Here is a 14,605-nt window from a genome sequence, read left to right as displayed (position 1 = left end):
CTTAGTTTAGTAACATCCGTGCTTTTCTACACTTTCCTACTTTACATTACTGCATCAAATATGGGAGTGTAAAATGAGACAGTGTTTACACGGTGACCAAAAGAGAAATAATTAATCAAACAGAGTCAGGTAGGCATGGCAGGCTGCATGCTGATCAATCTGCTATATGAGGGTCTAAACAAGGACATTCAAGTTCAGTAACATAGCAACTGGTACCTAAATGTTAACAATGAATTCTGAGGAAACTTCAGAGACATTTGTTTATCCTCCAAAGCCTTGAAAGAAGTTAGTTCTTAGATACTTTTAGTGTCCAGGGTATTTTTAACTGAGGATGCTGTATTGTTTATAGTCTAGGCAATTACATGTAAATTACTCGGAACCCTCTGTACTTCTGCCTGTAACAATAATTATCCAGAGTGCTGGATGATGTCTTTTTGAAGATCTTCTAGGTAAAGCAAAGTCCATCTAGGCAAAACAAAACAAAACAAAACAAACAAACAAGAAACTGATAGACGCAAATCAAAGTCCAATGAAATGGGAGGGAATTTAGAGGAATTAATTTCTTAAATGTTACCTTATTGTACTTTGTACTTGGCCTATTCATAAACATAAGATTAATTCAATGTTGCAACAATCTTGTTGCTAATATGTCTGTGTTCTAGAAAGAATGCAGTTTAATTCCTATATAATAGAAATTTTTATTTGTTACAGTGATGAAAAACCTGGTAGCAGAACTATTTGGTATGTTTTCAGGGATGCGTATGCCATAGTCTCTCAAAAGCACTGAAATCTAAGCACTTCTCTTATATTATGAATGGATACCACTATATTATTAATAATATCCCTGGAACTAAAAAGTGAACTATTAGGAAACATTTAAATCTATGACTATAAAGTTTATACAGCAGTTAAAATTGTGATTTTAAAAAAAAAATATGGAACCACAAAAGGCTTAGAATTGCCAAAGCAATCCTGGTGAAAGAAATGGGAATGTAAATTGGTGCAGCCACTGTGTATGGAGGTTCCTTAAAAAACTAAAAATAGAGTTACCACATGATCCAGCAATCCCACTCCTGGGTATATATATCTGGAAAAAACAAGAACCCTGATTTGAAAAGATACACGCACCCCCAATGTTCACAGCAGCACTATTTACAATAGCCAGGACATGGAAGCAACCCAGGTGCCTATATGTATGTATGCGCACACATATATACACATACAATAGAATGTTACTCAGCCATAAAAAAGAATGAGATATTGCCATTTGCACCAACATGGATGGACCAAGAGAATATTATACTTAGTGAAGTAAGTCAGACAGAGAAAGACCAATACTGTGATATTATAATGTGCAATTTTAAAAATAATACAAATGAATCCATATACAAAACAGACACAGACTCACAGTCATAGAAAACAAACTTATGGTTATCAAAGGGGAGAGAAAGGGACAAATTAGGAGTATGGGATTAACAGATACACACTATTATACATAAAATAGATGAGCAACAAGGATTTACCGTATAGCACAGGGAATTATATGCAATATCTTGTGTTAACCTATAATGGAATATGATCCAAAAAAAATAACTGAATAACTTTGCTGTATGCCTGAAACTAACACAAACAATACTGCAAATGAACCATGCTTCAATTCTTTAAATTATGTGATTTTTGTATCTCTTACTAAATAAATTATAGAAAAATATCTACAGATACATAAGATACTCCAGGAAAATCTAGGATATTTCAATTAATACAAAGAAGCCTTTTTTTTTTTAATTTTTAGAAAATAATCATAGTTGTATTATATATAAAATGGTTATCTTTGTTTCCCCGACTTCTGAAATAAAATTATAAATGTGTGTATATTTCACACACACATACACATATACATATATGTGCACATTATTACAGAAAGCACTTAGATGAAAATGATAGTAATGCCATCCTATAATTTGTACGCCTATAAAATCTTTTCAAATATATATTAACTAATTTCTTACATACAATTTGGGTTTTCATGTTATTATTCAGATCGGAAGACCCCCAGGAAACTAATATTCTCTGAATACGTAAATCACAAGCGTTTTGCTAGGTGCTTTGACAAATATCATCTGATTAAAAAAAGTACTAAATGAAGCTTTACAGCTTTTTATGATCTACCAATGGTATGTAGCAACATTACAGAGGTCAGCCTGAGCTAAAATCCATAGCATCTTTAGAAAAGGGTAAAGGAAAGGAAAGAGGAAGAAAACAACCAAACAAAAAGAATATATAACATTGTATGAAGATTTTAAAAACAAATGTCACATGACTGGACCACAGATACTCACATCAAGAACTCTGACTGGAGGTTCATGTTTAGTGAAAGGCATTTACTTGTAAGCAGAGGGCACGTCAGTGCTCTAAGGCACCTCGGGTGTGGCATGGACATGCCAGGTAAACAATAAAATAATTTTGACTTCTGTTGATATGTTGATATCTCTGTTGTTTTTCACTTATCAACCGAGTACAGATCAGCCTAGACAGGTAGCGTGTCATCACTCTGTGAAACTCCAGAGGTCCTGTCTAAGCTGAACGTTCTCTCAAGTTCTCCATGATTTCCTATTTGTTCAAGCTAACACTTAGCATAAGCTATCTTACTCTGTTCTGCATCTTTCTGTGTTTATGGGCTGACTCTTTGTGGCTTATATCCTCACAGCTCTAATAATATCTGATATAATTTAATAAGAAGTAGGCAACTGCCTCAATTTATAACTATTTATTATAAACCTGAGGTCTCATTAGATTATATATTATCAACTATGTTCTGGCAAAAGAATCACACGTTTCTGCTTAAACTCTGCCGACTCGCCATTGCTTACAAAATAATGACCAAATTCCTTCATATGGATTCAAAGCCCTGTCCTGTGGAGCTGGGCTGGACTTCCGTCCTCAACTGACACTCCAGCCACTACGGCACAGCACTTGCCAAACTGTGCACTTTTGTGCCTCCAGGTATTTGTCAGTATGATTCTTTCTGCAATTCCAGATGGCACACACCTATTTATTCTGCAAAGCTCACCATATTAACTCTTCAGTGAAGCCTTCCCCGAACCCACCAACACTCCAATCACCACCACCCCCAAAACCATGCAGAGGACAGATCCTTCTCTGTGTTATGCAGCCACCTTTATTAAAGTATTTTTCTTCTTTAATAAAAGGAGATTATTATTATTATTATTAATCTGCCTTCTCCTTTGTGAAACTTTCTAAGACTATTTTCATCATCATCATCATCATCATCATTGTCTGCCTTCTCCTTTGTGAACTTGCTAAGACTCCCATAACCAGAATTAAGCACTGCATCTATTGCCCAGCCCTGGCCTTGGCATGCAATTCTATGACAGCACATAACACAGCACCTGGCATTACCTTTATAATTACCTGCCCTGTCAGACCCTGTGCTCCTTGAGGACATCATCTCATTCATTGCTGTATCCCCAGGGCCTAGTTAGTACCTGATACACTGTAGGTGTTTGATGTTATTACATTAATAAACAAAATATAATTGCCTTCTGCCAAATTAGAAAAAAACTGGTACTGAGCATTCAGTTTAGATACATGATTCCTTTGCATTCAAGCAGAATCCCCACTCTCCAGTGATTAAATAACAGCAAACAAAAGTGGGTCCACGGAAATTCAGCTGACTTAAGGAAGTGAGGCTGCAGCTTGCGGAGGAGGCCGGCTTCCAACAAGGGGAAGAACAAGCCCTTTAAACACTGAACAATTTCCTCACATTAACTCCAGGAGGCTTATTTACACAACCGTGACTGCAGCTGTAAGAATGCTTTGTTAACATTCAGTAAGATGATTCTTAATAATGCCACGTCCTCACCTCCACTAAGCGACAGATAAACATCCATTTTCACTTAGACGTTTTCTTGGAGAACAATCGACTGAGAATATAACAGCTACATGTATTTTTCATATCATTTAACTACACAAAGATTTAATATATATAACTTTAAACAAAAAGAACATAAGCCAGAATCAATGTGGCGTGATGTTAAAGACTTATTATAGTCTAACATGCCTAATCGATATCACAGGAAAATATGCGTCTGTACACATGTATACTGCAGCGTGATCTTTTTCTTATATGTGTTCTTGCTTTAACTTCTGGGCGGCATAAATCAGAAAAAGCAAAATGAAGAGAAGGAAGAAAAATCTATTGTAAATATGGGGAAAGATATGAGAAGACTCAGAGTACAATTAATTCAGCAACCATTTGTTGAAATGCCAGGAAATTACAGAAGGCACAAAGATGCACGGTGTAACATCACTGCTCTCAGGAAATGTGAGAGTCTAAAATAAAGCTTTCCACTGCAACATACTCACAGAACTGAGCAAACATCAGTAAGGATAGCATTGAGCTCATCTTAAAAAGAAAAATGTTATGTAACTATGACTAACTGGTTGTTCTGTATTCTAGAAAAACAACTCTTTTCAGCAGATTTTAACACTATTTCTATGGAACACACGAGGCAATTCTTTTTTTTTTTTTTAACAAAATGTACCTATAAATATTTTGAGAAGCCAAAACGACTTTAAAAGAAAAGTAAACATAATGTTACTACGTTTAGACACTTTAAAAATCTTCACTTCATAACAATTACATGCTATACACATATAAATTTTTGGAGTTATACGTCACGCATGTAACATCGTTTATAAACGTTTCAACTGCTCGACTTCCTTTAACTGCTCTTGGTCTGTTTTCTCATGGAATAATACCTACCCTTAGTAGGACGATACACAAATGCTGGCCTTTGTATTAAAAATAAAATTAACCAGCAAAATTGGAGCATAAAGGAGTCTATGGGCTGAAAAGTATATTTTCCCTTCTAAGTCAGCAGCTCCCTAACTCTCCTTTTTGTAAAGTAAAATTTAATTTGATAATAGATATAAGAATCCAGACATAGTCAATAGATGCTATCTCTTAGTCATTTTTAAAGCTTTGAGAAAACCTCTTCATGACCCTATTTCAAACAATGGTTCTATTACAGTTGTGGTTTTGACTATAAGCTGCTTAAATTGTTTTAGAAAGTAAGCAGATGTTAATTCACAATTGGATTTCTAATTGGGCAAGACTACTAACTCATCCTGCTCAAAAAAAACTTTTCAAAAATTATTTATTACTAAAAGTTATTTATTTTGCATGTTATCGAAGGCTTCTTTACCTGCAGATGGCTGGGAAACATTCCTGAAGACCTTTCTTTTTAACTAAAGATCCTTCAAGGCAGTACATAATGATGTCCATAACCTTTACAAAGAAGATACAAATCCAAAATTAACTTCAAATACTCAGTTTTCCCAAATTTAAATTATGAACTTTGGCCTCATTGGCATGAGAATTCTAGATACTTTGATTTTAACATTTACTTTAAAACTACAGTATATTTACTAAAACTGCAGTACATTTACTTTATTACTATCGGCCATCCTTCCTCTCATCGGTGGAAAACATTTTTAAAAGACAGCACACAGTAAAATAAAGAAACCAGACTGGTTTACTTGAAAAGCAATTCACATTTATGTCCAGTGTAGGTTTTATTCAAGCATGCTGTATGTTTTGTTTTATTTATAATGAAAGATACCAAAGAGAATATAACCTTTAAAAATTACTCCAACACAGACTATTTGCATGTGGATGGTAAGTGGGCAGAGCAATCATTTTGATTTTTGAAGAAATTTAAATAAGGCCTCCAGAAATGATACAGAAATTCGTTTACTTTAGTTACCTCTCTCTTTTTTTTTTAGAGGTGCTGGAAATAAAGATCCTGATTTACTTACTCCACTAGAATATTTTATTTAGGTTGTTGATGCAGCATTTAAAACAGAATATTCTTACCTCCACAAGAAGATCCACAACATCTGTAGGCATCTTTTCAATGAGAATTTCAATGACTCTCAGGATCTCCCCTTTAGCTCGTGCAAGGGTTGTGGTGTGCATATTCTGCTGCGATTGTGTGTTTGCCGCCAGAGCAGTATGTCTGTGTACCTATGAAAACACTGCATGCTATAGATGTGCTCCGCACTTAGTAGAGTTTTACATTCCTAGCCACTGGTTTAGTTTTCACTTATTAACACAACAGGAAAAGAAAAAAAAAGAACCAACAAAAATAAACATCTTGGGGTCAGTCAGGAAACACTTAAATGCAAAAGAAAGTATTTAGTACAATAAAAACAGTATGTATTCCCTAATAGAATTCTAGTTCCTGGATATGATATGAGACTTCAATACAATATTATCATGACATTTTGAAAAAGACAAACTGAAGGTCTGTGAATTTGGTATATGTGACACTGAGGTGGGTAGCAATTAAGGGGTACCAGCAATTACAAGGCATGATCCTTGCTTTCAAGTAATAATGGTAAATGATGCTTACATGGCATGTCAGCTGCATTCCAGGCACCATTCTAGGTGCATTATAATCAAGGCGGGAAATTTAAAAAAACATGCTTCCAGAAATAATGAGCACTCTAAATACAGCTGACCCTTGAACAATGCTGGGGGTCAGGGGTGCCGACCCTCCCCAAAGCTGGAAATCTGCATACAACTGCTAGCCGGCCTCCATATATGCGGGTCCTCCATGTCCAAGGGTTCAACCAACCACGGAATGTGTAGTACTGTAGTGTTTCCTACTGAAGACGATCTGCGTGTAAGTGGACCTGCGCAGCTCAAATCCATGTTGTTCAAGGGCCAACTGTAATGTAAGTTCAGTGTGATTCTTCTTCCTCATACAAACTGTTAAGTCTTAACAGTTCGGAGGAGAAACAGCATTAGCAGGCCCTGGACTAGCCATGCAGGAGTGGACACGGGGAGGGGCAGCATAATTGTGAGAAATACTTTAGCATGTAATCTAAACCTCTATGGGAAGTGGAAAACCTGCTTTTAAAAGGTAATAAATGTGGACTGTTCCCTTAAAATATTAGTCAAAACACTAAGAATGTGGCAATCAATTGGCAGTTAGAACATTAACATTAAAATATTTAAAAATTACCTCTCTAGCCAAATGCTGGAGTAGAACAAATCCAAAGTATGGCTATTCTAAGTTGATTTAAAAATACACATATGTAAATGGTGAACGTTAAGTTCAGAAACACAAGTTAATTGTTAATAAATACTCGTTTACTCTCTTTAAAGAGGCAGTTTAATGCCCGGTGTTGATAGGACATGTGTATGAAGTCAGACTGGCATAAGGCTTATTTAGGAAACTCAATATTACTACCTCTGCATAGTCCACTGATGGGAAAAACTGGTAAAAAAAAAAATTCCATGTCTCTTAAATCTGTACACTTATATGTACATACACTTCATATAAATATGTAATATCCATAAAATATAAACACGTAACATACACATGTATATTTTAAGTGCAGCGCCCTCTCACTATAACTCCATGCACTGTTAGAAAATCATGGCCCCTTAGTCTACAAATCTATTTTAGATGAGAACTCAGAGTCCCACTGTCTCATAGAAACCTATACAATCTGCTATTTCCTGCCTTCCTTCTAGCTACATTCACATCACAAATATTAGCTGCTTGCCTTTTAAAGATAGCTCTGGGGCAAAGACAGGCCCAACAGGCTGCAGTTATCAAGACAGACTCAGAGGCATTTATTTAGTATTTTAAAGATTCATCTTATCTACAGCAGAAACAACTCAGAGTCCTTACACCACTGACACCAGTCTGCACGTGATTCATGCTGAAATGGAACAAACCTTTACAGAAAACTTAGGAGCTTACGGTTCTTTCCTTTTCTCCCACTCCTAAGACCTACAGGAAAGACCCTACCACTGGCTCATTGTTCTTTACTAGTTTTTCAGTTAGATGTGGGCGATTAGTTAGAACGCTAAGAATGTGGGAATCAATTGGCTTTCAAGTCTTTATCTGTGACATGTAATAGGAAAAACAATTAGCAAGTTTATGACTTACATTTTTGTTTACAGTTGAGAGCCAGTGTTAAATAAGTTTAGTTTTGATTACACATAGATACCTACACTTGTAAAATGTGGATGCCTTTAATATATTTTAATTTGAACAAGCCTGTCATATTTCCGATGGAGAAATTACCGTCAAATATTTACAAGTGAATTAACTTTGAGAACAGAAATGAATACACAAGTAAGGAATGCCCCTCGTGGAATTCAGGGTGCGTGCACACAGGTACCTATGTATTCATCCCAGGACTAAATTATTAACTTGCATTGTGCCAGAACAAACTGGAAGGATCATCTATGGATGCGGCGCCTCGGCTCACAATATCGAATAGGTCCTCTAAATGAGAAGCCGCGCTCACCTCTTTGGCTATGGTGGTGATGAAGGCGGGTGGTCTGGCAGTGGCGATGAGGGAGAGGGCGTGCCGGGCAGAGCGGGCGGAGTCAGCTGCTGGGCTCAGGGGCAGACCCATTGTGATGCTAAACAGGGATCAGGAAAAAAAATGCAGAAAGAAAAGAAGCATTAGAAATATAGACTGAAAAGATTAGACACAGCTTAGAATGTCAGTTCAAGGTCAATGGGAGCACTCAAACAGAATATAATGGACTTGCAACAATGAGCAGTGATTAGGAGTCAGGGTGTTCCAGCATCAAATACAAAATCGAATAATTAACCGTGAAGATTGAAAACAGTATGTGCATCTGCCCCAAGTGTTAAAAACGCCTTGTTAACAAATTATCAAGAACTAGTACTGAATACATATCACAAAGCTCCAAATAAGGCAAGGAAGAATACTGTGCAGGATATTTTCCTTTTTTTTTTCCCTTAAAGAAGTTAAAGGTAATAATTTGCTTATAAAGCCAAGATAAAAGGCTTATGTATTTAAGGCCTATATCTGAGCAGAAGTCAAATTCACTCCTGTCCATGAAATTATCAAAAGAACTGAAATGGCAAATGTATTTTTCGTTTGTATAACATTTTTAGCTTGAAACATCCTCAGGTGTGCTGGTTTACCCCACACTTGGTACTTTCAGAAGCAACCCACGAAGCAGCATGTGCTGCCAACAGTTACTCAGTATTGATGCAAAAGTTCTCTCTATAAAGAACAGGTACCTGGCATCTCCCAGACTATATATAAGAATATGTACATGATAATTTCCAGTTATAAGATAAATAAGTGATGGGGATGTAATGTACAACCTGATAAATATACTTAACACAGCAGTGTGTTCTATGTGAAAGTTGTTAAGAGACTAAATCCTGAGAGTCCTCATCACAAAGAATATTTTTTCTCTTTCTTTCATTTTGTATCTATGAGATCACAGATATTCACTAAACTTACTGTGGTAGTAATTTCATGACGTACATACGTCTAATCATTACGCTGTACACCTTAATACTTACACTGTGCTGTATGTCAATTATACCTCAATAAAACTGGAAAGAAAAAGAGAAAAAAAAGAGTATGTACATGATGAACTAAATCTTTCTAGACTGAGAATGTTCCGATAAGATAGCGATGCTATGTATTCCTCTGCCACTCCTAAAACATAAAAATGATAATATTCTTCTGTTTGTAAGCTTCCTTTACATTTTGTATAGACTACTGGGGAAAGCATTGAGACTCTTCATTAAAATGTGGCATGTGATCTGCACACCAACTGTATGCAGGGAGTATTTTGTTACTCAGTAAAACATCCACTACAGCTTCTCCCTCTAGTTAAATAATTTTGATACTTAAATATCCATATGGAATTATATTAGGATCTGTCCTGCTCCAATTAAATAAGTCTGTGTGCCTCATGGGTAAACTGGATTCTGTTTGCTAAAAATTCTCAAGTTTACTAGTATCTCTGTAATTGACCTAAGAATCGTTATTTTAACTTTCAGTTGAAAATAAAGAGGCATTACATCATTCTCATTATTGTTAAAAGAAGGTAAATTGATTATAGAAAATTCTGCTGATAATTTCTTTGTGACTGTTAAAACTGCTTCAGTCTTTGATGGATACGGTAACTGTCTCTATTCTTTCTTCCCAGCTGAGGGTAGATATAAAGCAGGAACCTGGAGGAGAGAAGTTTCCTTTGATGTTTACCACTAAAAAGCAAGATGTGAGCTGAGAGAACAAACACACATATTGAACAATAAACAGATGGAACGCAGTGGTGGGCACATCACCCCCTGGGGAAGACCCTGATGCCCTAGGGACCCAGTAGGGGCTGGACAGAGGTGTTCAGCAGGAAAGCAGGGTGGGGTAGCTAGCCAGTTTCTTTTCTGGCTTAAACTTTATTATTGAAAATTCAGCCAAAGAAATAATTACGACGTGAGCAGTGCTGGGCTAGATTGCTTAAATAATTATTATAAAGTTTAGATCATATTTTAAGGTTAAGTTTTAAAAAAAACCAGAAGCTAAACTTTTTAGATATTCTATGATGTTTCCTTTCTTTCATCAGCATGGATGAATAGGTGTTGACTGATAATGTTGAAAGCTGAAACCAACAAAAATGGTTATGCTAATTGAACAATTCTGAACAAACCTTAATCAAATTTCCTAAGATCAATAAAATCACAAAATTTTGATGCTGGAGAAGATCCCCTAGGCAACATCTCTGCCAAGCACTCAGCCAGGGAACAGGAGTGTCTGTTTCCAGGGCAGCTCATAGCACACGTGGCACGAGGCATGAGAGAGAGGAACGAGAACTGTGCTTGGACTGTCAGCGGAGGTTTGAAGGGGGGGCTTCCCCGTGCTACTTTATGTCCTCTTGCATCTGCCCAGAGCATCCCTACGAGGTGGTGACATCAGTATTTTATGAAGGAGAAATCAGATCCAGAGAAGTTCAGTGAGGAGGCAAGGTAGCAGCACAATGTCTCTTAGGACAGCCAACTTCTGGAGAAAATAAAAGGGGTGGGAGGAAGCCACCCAAAGACACATCAGAGAATGGAACACCACAATTTGTAGAGGCATCGACGCGCACATGTGAGAGATTCCTGTCATCAGGATCCGGTAGGACGTCAACATGTGGACACATCTACTGCTCTGAGGTCAGGGCTCTGCGGTGACCTTTAGAGCATCCACAGTGCAAAAGCAGGCGGTCGCTGGGTGTGATAACAGAAAGGAGTTGCCAAGGCAACAGGGGAAGAAGAGAAACCTCGCCTCTCCCCTCTACTGTCTCTTCAATGCACCACTGCCAGAGTAATCTTCCCAAAGCCCAACTTTATTTCATGGTTAACCTGCTTAAAAACCTCAGTGGGTCCTAGGGCTTAGAAAAAGCTTAAACTCTTTGACTTGAGAGTCTAGGCCCTCCATGATCTAGTTTCGCTAATTTATTATAACGCGGTCATTTCCACACCCATGCTTCTGAGGCCAGGCTAATTTCAAAGCTAGTCCCTAAGATTCAATTCCTTTCTTAATTGTATTTTGCTGATGCTTCTTCACTACCTCTTCTCCCACTGGATCACTCTCCTCCCTCCTCTCTGTTCAGCTCTTGTGGAAGCCTGCATGCTATTTCACAATTGCCACTGCACTCAGTCACCACCTACTGAAGCAAAAACAGCCAACAACAAAACCCGTTTACTCCAGGCCCTTAGCACTGAGTCTCATTCTGCCAGGCACTATGAATTCGTTTTGCATTATGAACTCTGTACAGATTGGAACCATAACCCTCTGTATCCCCCCAAAGTGCCCAGCACCGCCCTTGGACACGATGGTAGCTCAATAGTTACACACAAAATGAAGTTACCTGGCAAATTCAGCAGGAAGGAAAAAAAATCACTTAAGCCAGTTATTTGACTGAATTGACTAGGCAACGAAGCCAAAGTAATTGATCCGGTAGTCCCAGCGGACAAAGTTGAATTCTGCATGCAGTTATCTTGAAAGTCAAAAGTGTACTGGGCGTGCGATGTACTTTTTAATGAGGGATTCTAACTGAATGAGGAAGGATCATACTATCAGAGGTCTGAAATTAAAGGGGTGGCTGCCTTATTCTGGAATCTGTATGTAAACACAGAACTCACTCTTTCCATCTGATCCTGCTTATCTGGCTGTTACGCAGATCATTTGTTATATAGGTTTATAGGTGGGTCTTGGTTTCAGTCTTTATTCTGAAAAATATGATATGACACACTATTTTGCTCAGCATTTCAGTAAGCACATCCCATACGAGGTACCAGAGATGACAGATATTTTAAATAAAAGCCATGAATAGAAGAATAGTCCACTCAGGCCAAGCTCATTCCTTACCTGAATGCTCATTAATCCTGCTCTAGCCATTACTCCATCACAGTAAAAGCTTTTTAAAAGTTACATGTAAGACAACCTCAGTTAAATGTCATCATCTACAACTGTCAGACTTCCCCATCTGTCAAATTGAGGAATACTGTAAGGGAACATTCAGAGGGGAAAACACTTAAACTTTCATAGAATAACCTGCAGATCATGGTCAACAGTGCTACGGACTGAGTGCCTATGTCTCCCTGAAATTCCTATGTTGAGGCCCTACGCCTCAGTGTGATGGTATCTGGAGATGGGGCCTTTGGGAGATAAGAGTTACAAGAAGCCAGGAGGGTGAGGCTCTTGTGATGGGATTGGTGCTCTTCTAAGAGACACCAGAGAGCTCACTCTCTCTCTTTCAATTTTGCCCACAAAGAACTCACGTGAGGACAGAGCAAGATGGCAGCCACCTACAAGCCAAGAGGAGAGAGCTCAGACTGAAACCTGCCCTGCTAGCACCTTGATCTTAGACTTTGACCTCCAGAGCTGTGAAAATAAGTGTCTGCTGTTTAAGACACCCAGTCTATGTGCTTAGTTATGGTAGCCCGAGTGAACTAAGACAAACAGTAACAGGGCATTAACAACACTCCCCACTGAAAACACAGACTAAAATTATTTTGAAAAATATATACTTAATTATATAACATACATAACATCTGGGAATTCCATCCTACCCACTTCCTGATAAAACAGGTGTGTTAACAATTGTCTTCAATGTAATAAGGAATCTCCATTTCCTCTTTGTCATGTGGGACCTTAATTTGGTAAGTCACAGGTGGCATTAATTTCCTAACTCAAAGGTGGCAATTCCTCCAAGCGCATATCTTTTAGACCTATCTCCTATATACTGTGCACATTTACAATGAGTAAAATCTGTGCTAACATGATGTAGTTAAATGGTTTCCTCAGACTATAATTTTCTACTAAAAATAAATGTCATGAATAGGAAAAATAATCTAAATATTAAAGCCTAAAGCACTTTAGCATTTGTACTGTGTGTTCTTTTCTCTATTTCCTGGCTCTCAAATCCAAAAATAGGATTGAGATTTGAGTTAAAATGTCAATTCTTTTCCTCCATCTCTATTTTATATAATGTTTGAAAAGAATCTTTCTAACATATGGGGCTTATCTATGTTATAAAAGCATGTGTGATTTCCAGTGACTATGTTTCTCTCTTAAAGTTTGGCAACTGTGAGTATTCCAGAAAATGCAGCGGGTTTCTTGTGTTCATCCACATCTGTCAGTCAGGGGGTGCTGAGGTGAGAGACCCGCCCTGCCCTGCTCTTTAAAGGTCTGCAACACGAACTGGGAAAACGGAGTCAGAGTCACAGACTACAACGCATACAAGAGTACAAGGATTTCTCTGTACTTCTATTTTTTTAAAAAGTAGGATTTTGGGGGGAGGGTATAGTGCAAATGGTAGAGCACATGCTTAGCATGCAGGAGGTCCTGGGTTCAATCCCAGGTACCTCCTCTAAAAATAAATAAACAAACCTAACCCCCCTGCCAAAAAAATTTTTTTTTAAGTAGGACTTTCTGCTGTCTCTAACATTTTATCCATATGTACATAACCCATGCAGATCTAAAAAATCATGAGTTTATAAAAAAGATAATACTGAATGTGTCTCTATTTTTTTCCAATTAGCTGGGGATGGCTCAACCTATGATTTCAATGAAGTGCAGCCTCCATTTTCTACTAAACAGTCCAACATAAATGAGCAGCTCAATATCATTAATTTAAAAAATTCCTACTATTGGGGGTCTACCCGTGGATGACTCGTCATAGACCGGGTGGCATAATCATGAGGTATGGGAGCAGCCAAATGGGAGTCGGGAAACCCAGGCGATAGTCTCAGCTCTTACAGGACTAGTGTAACTTCAGACAAGTTGTTTAATCTCTCAAGCTTACTTTTACTAAATAGCATATTGAGGGCATTGGATCGGATGCTGCTGAAGATTTTTGTCTCTAAAATTCTACGACTTTATTAAATGTTTACTGCAGGCAAATCACATGACAGGTGTTTAAATACATAAGGATGAGCACGTAGTACCTGGCCCAAGCAGTCGGTGGGCTTACTGACATGTAAACGGGCTTTACTTTCCAGAAGGCACAAAAGTCTGGATAGAAATGATTTTATTAAGTAGATGTTTAAAATCTGAAAGTACACTCAAAATTCTGCGTTGACCACTTTTAAGTCCTTTGAGTAGGTTGTCTTAAAGTTAGCACTCTGCTGGACTTGAATTCTGTGGGTGTAACATTTCAAATGCAGGACGGCACAGTGGGGAGAGAGTGGCTTTTGGTGTCAGTGAGACCTCACCTTTTTCACTGACCACAGTTTTCCTG

General features: G+C 37.7%; 1 protein-coding gene across 5 annotated transcripts in view; it reads right to left on the bottom strand.

Annotated features, from left to right (window-relative positions):
- The window catches only part of WDR7 (WD repeat domain 7), a 277,127-nt gene that overhangs the window by 74,127 nt on the left and 188,395 nt on the right, over nt 1–14,605 (bottom strand). For all 5 annotated transcript variants that reach the window (XM_031441852.2, XM_010997206.3, XM_031441850.2 and 2 more), the window contains 3 exons: nt 8,353–8,470; nt 5,900–6,049; nt 5,229–5,311 (listed from right to left, as the gene is read on the bottom strand). In XM_031441852.2, coding sequence (XP_031297712.1) covers nt 5,229–5,311; nt 5,900–6,049; nt 8,353–8,470 — 351 coding nt within the window. The remainder of the gene's footprint in view (nt 1–5,228; nt 5,312–5,899; nt 6,050–8,352; nt 8,471–14,605) is intronic.

Source organism: Camelus dromedarius, chromosome 28 (assembly GCF_036321535.1).
Source record: "Camelus dromedarius isolate mCamDro1 chromosome 28, mCamDro1.pat, whole genome shotgun sequence".
In the NCBI taxonomy this organism is placed as follows: domain Eukaryota; kingdom Metazoa; phylum Chordata; class Mammalia; order Artiodactyla; family Camelidae; genus Camelus; species Camelus dromedarius.
Note: the sequence above shows the minus strand (reverse complement) of the source record. Positions and strands in the feature narration are given on the sequence as shown.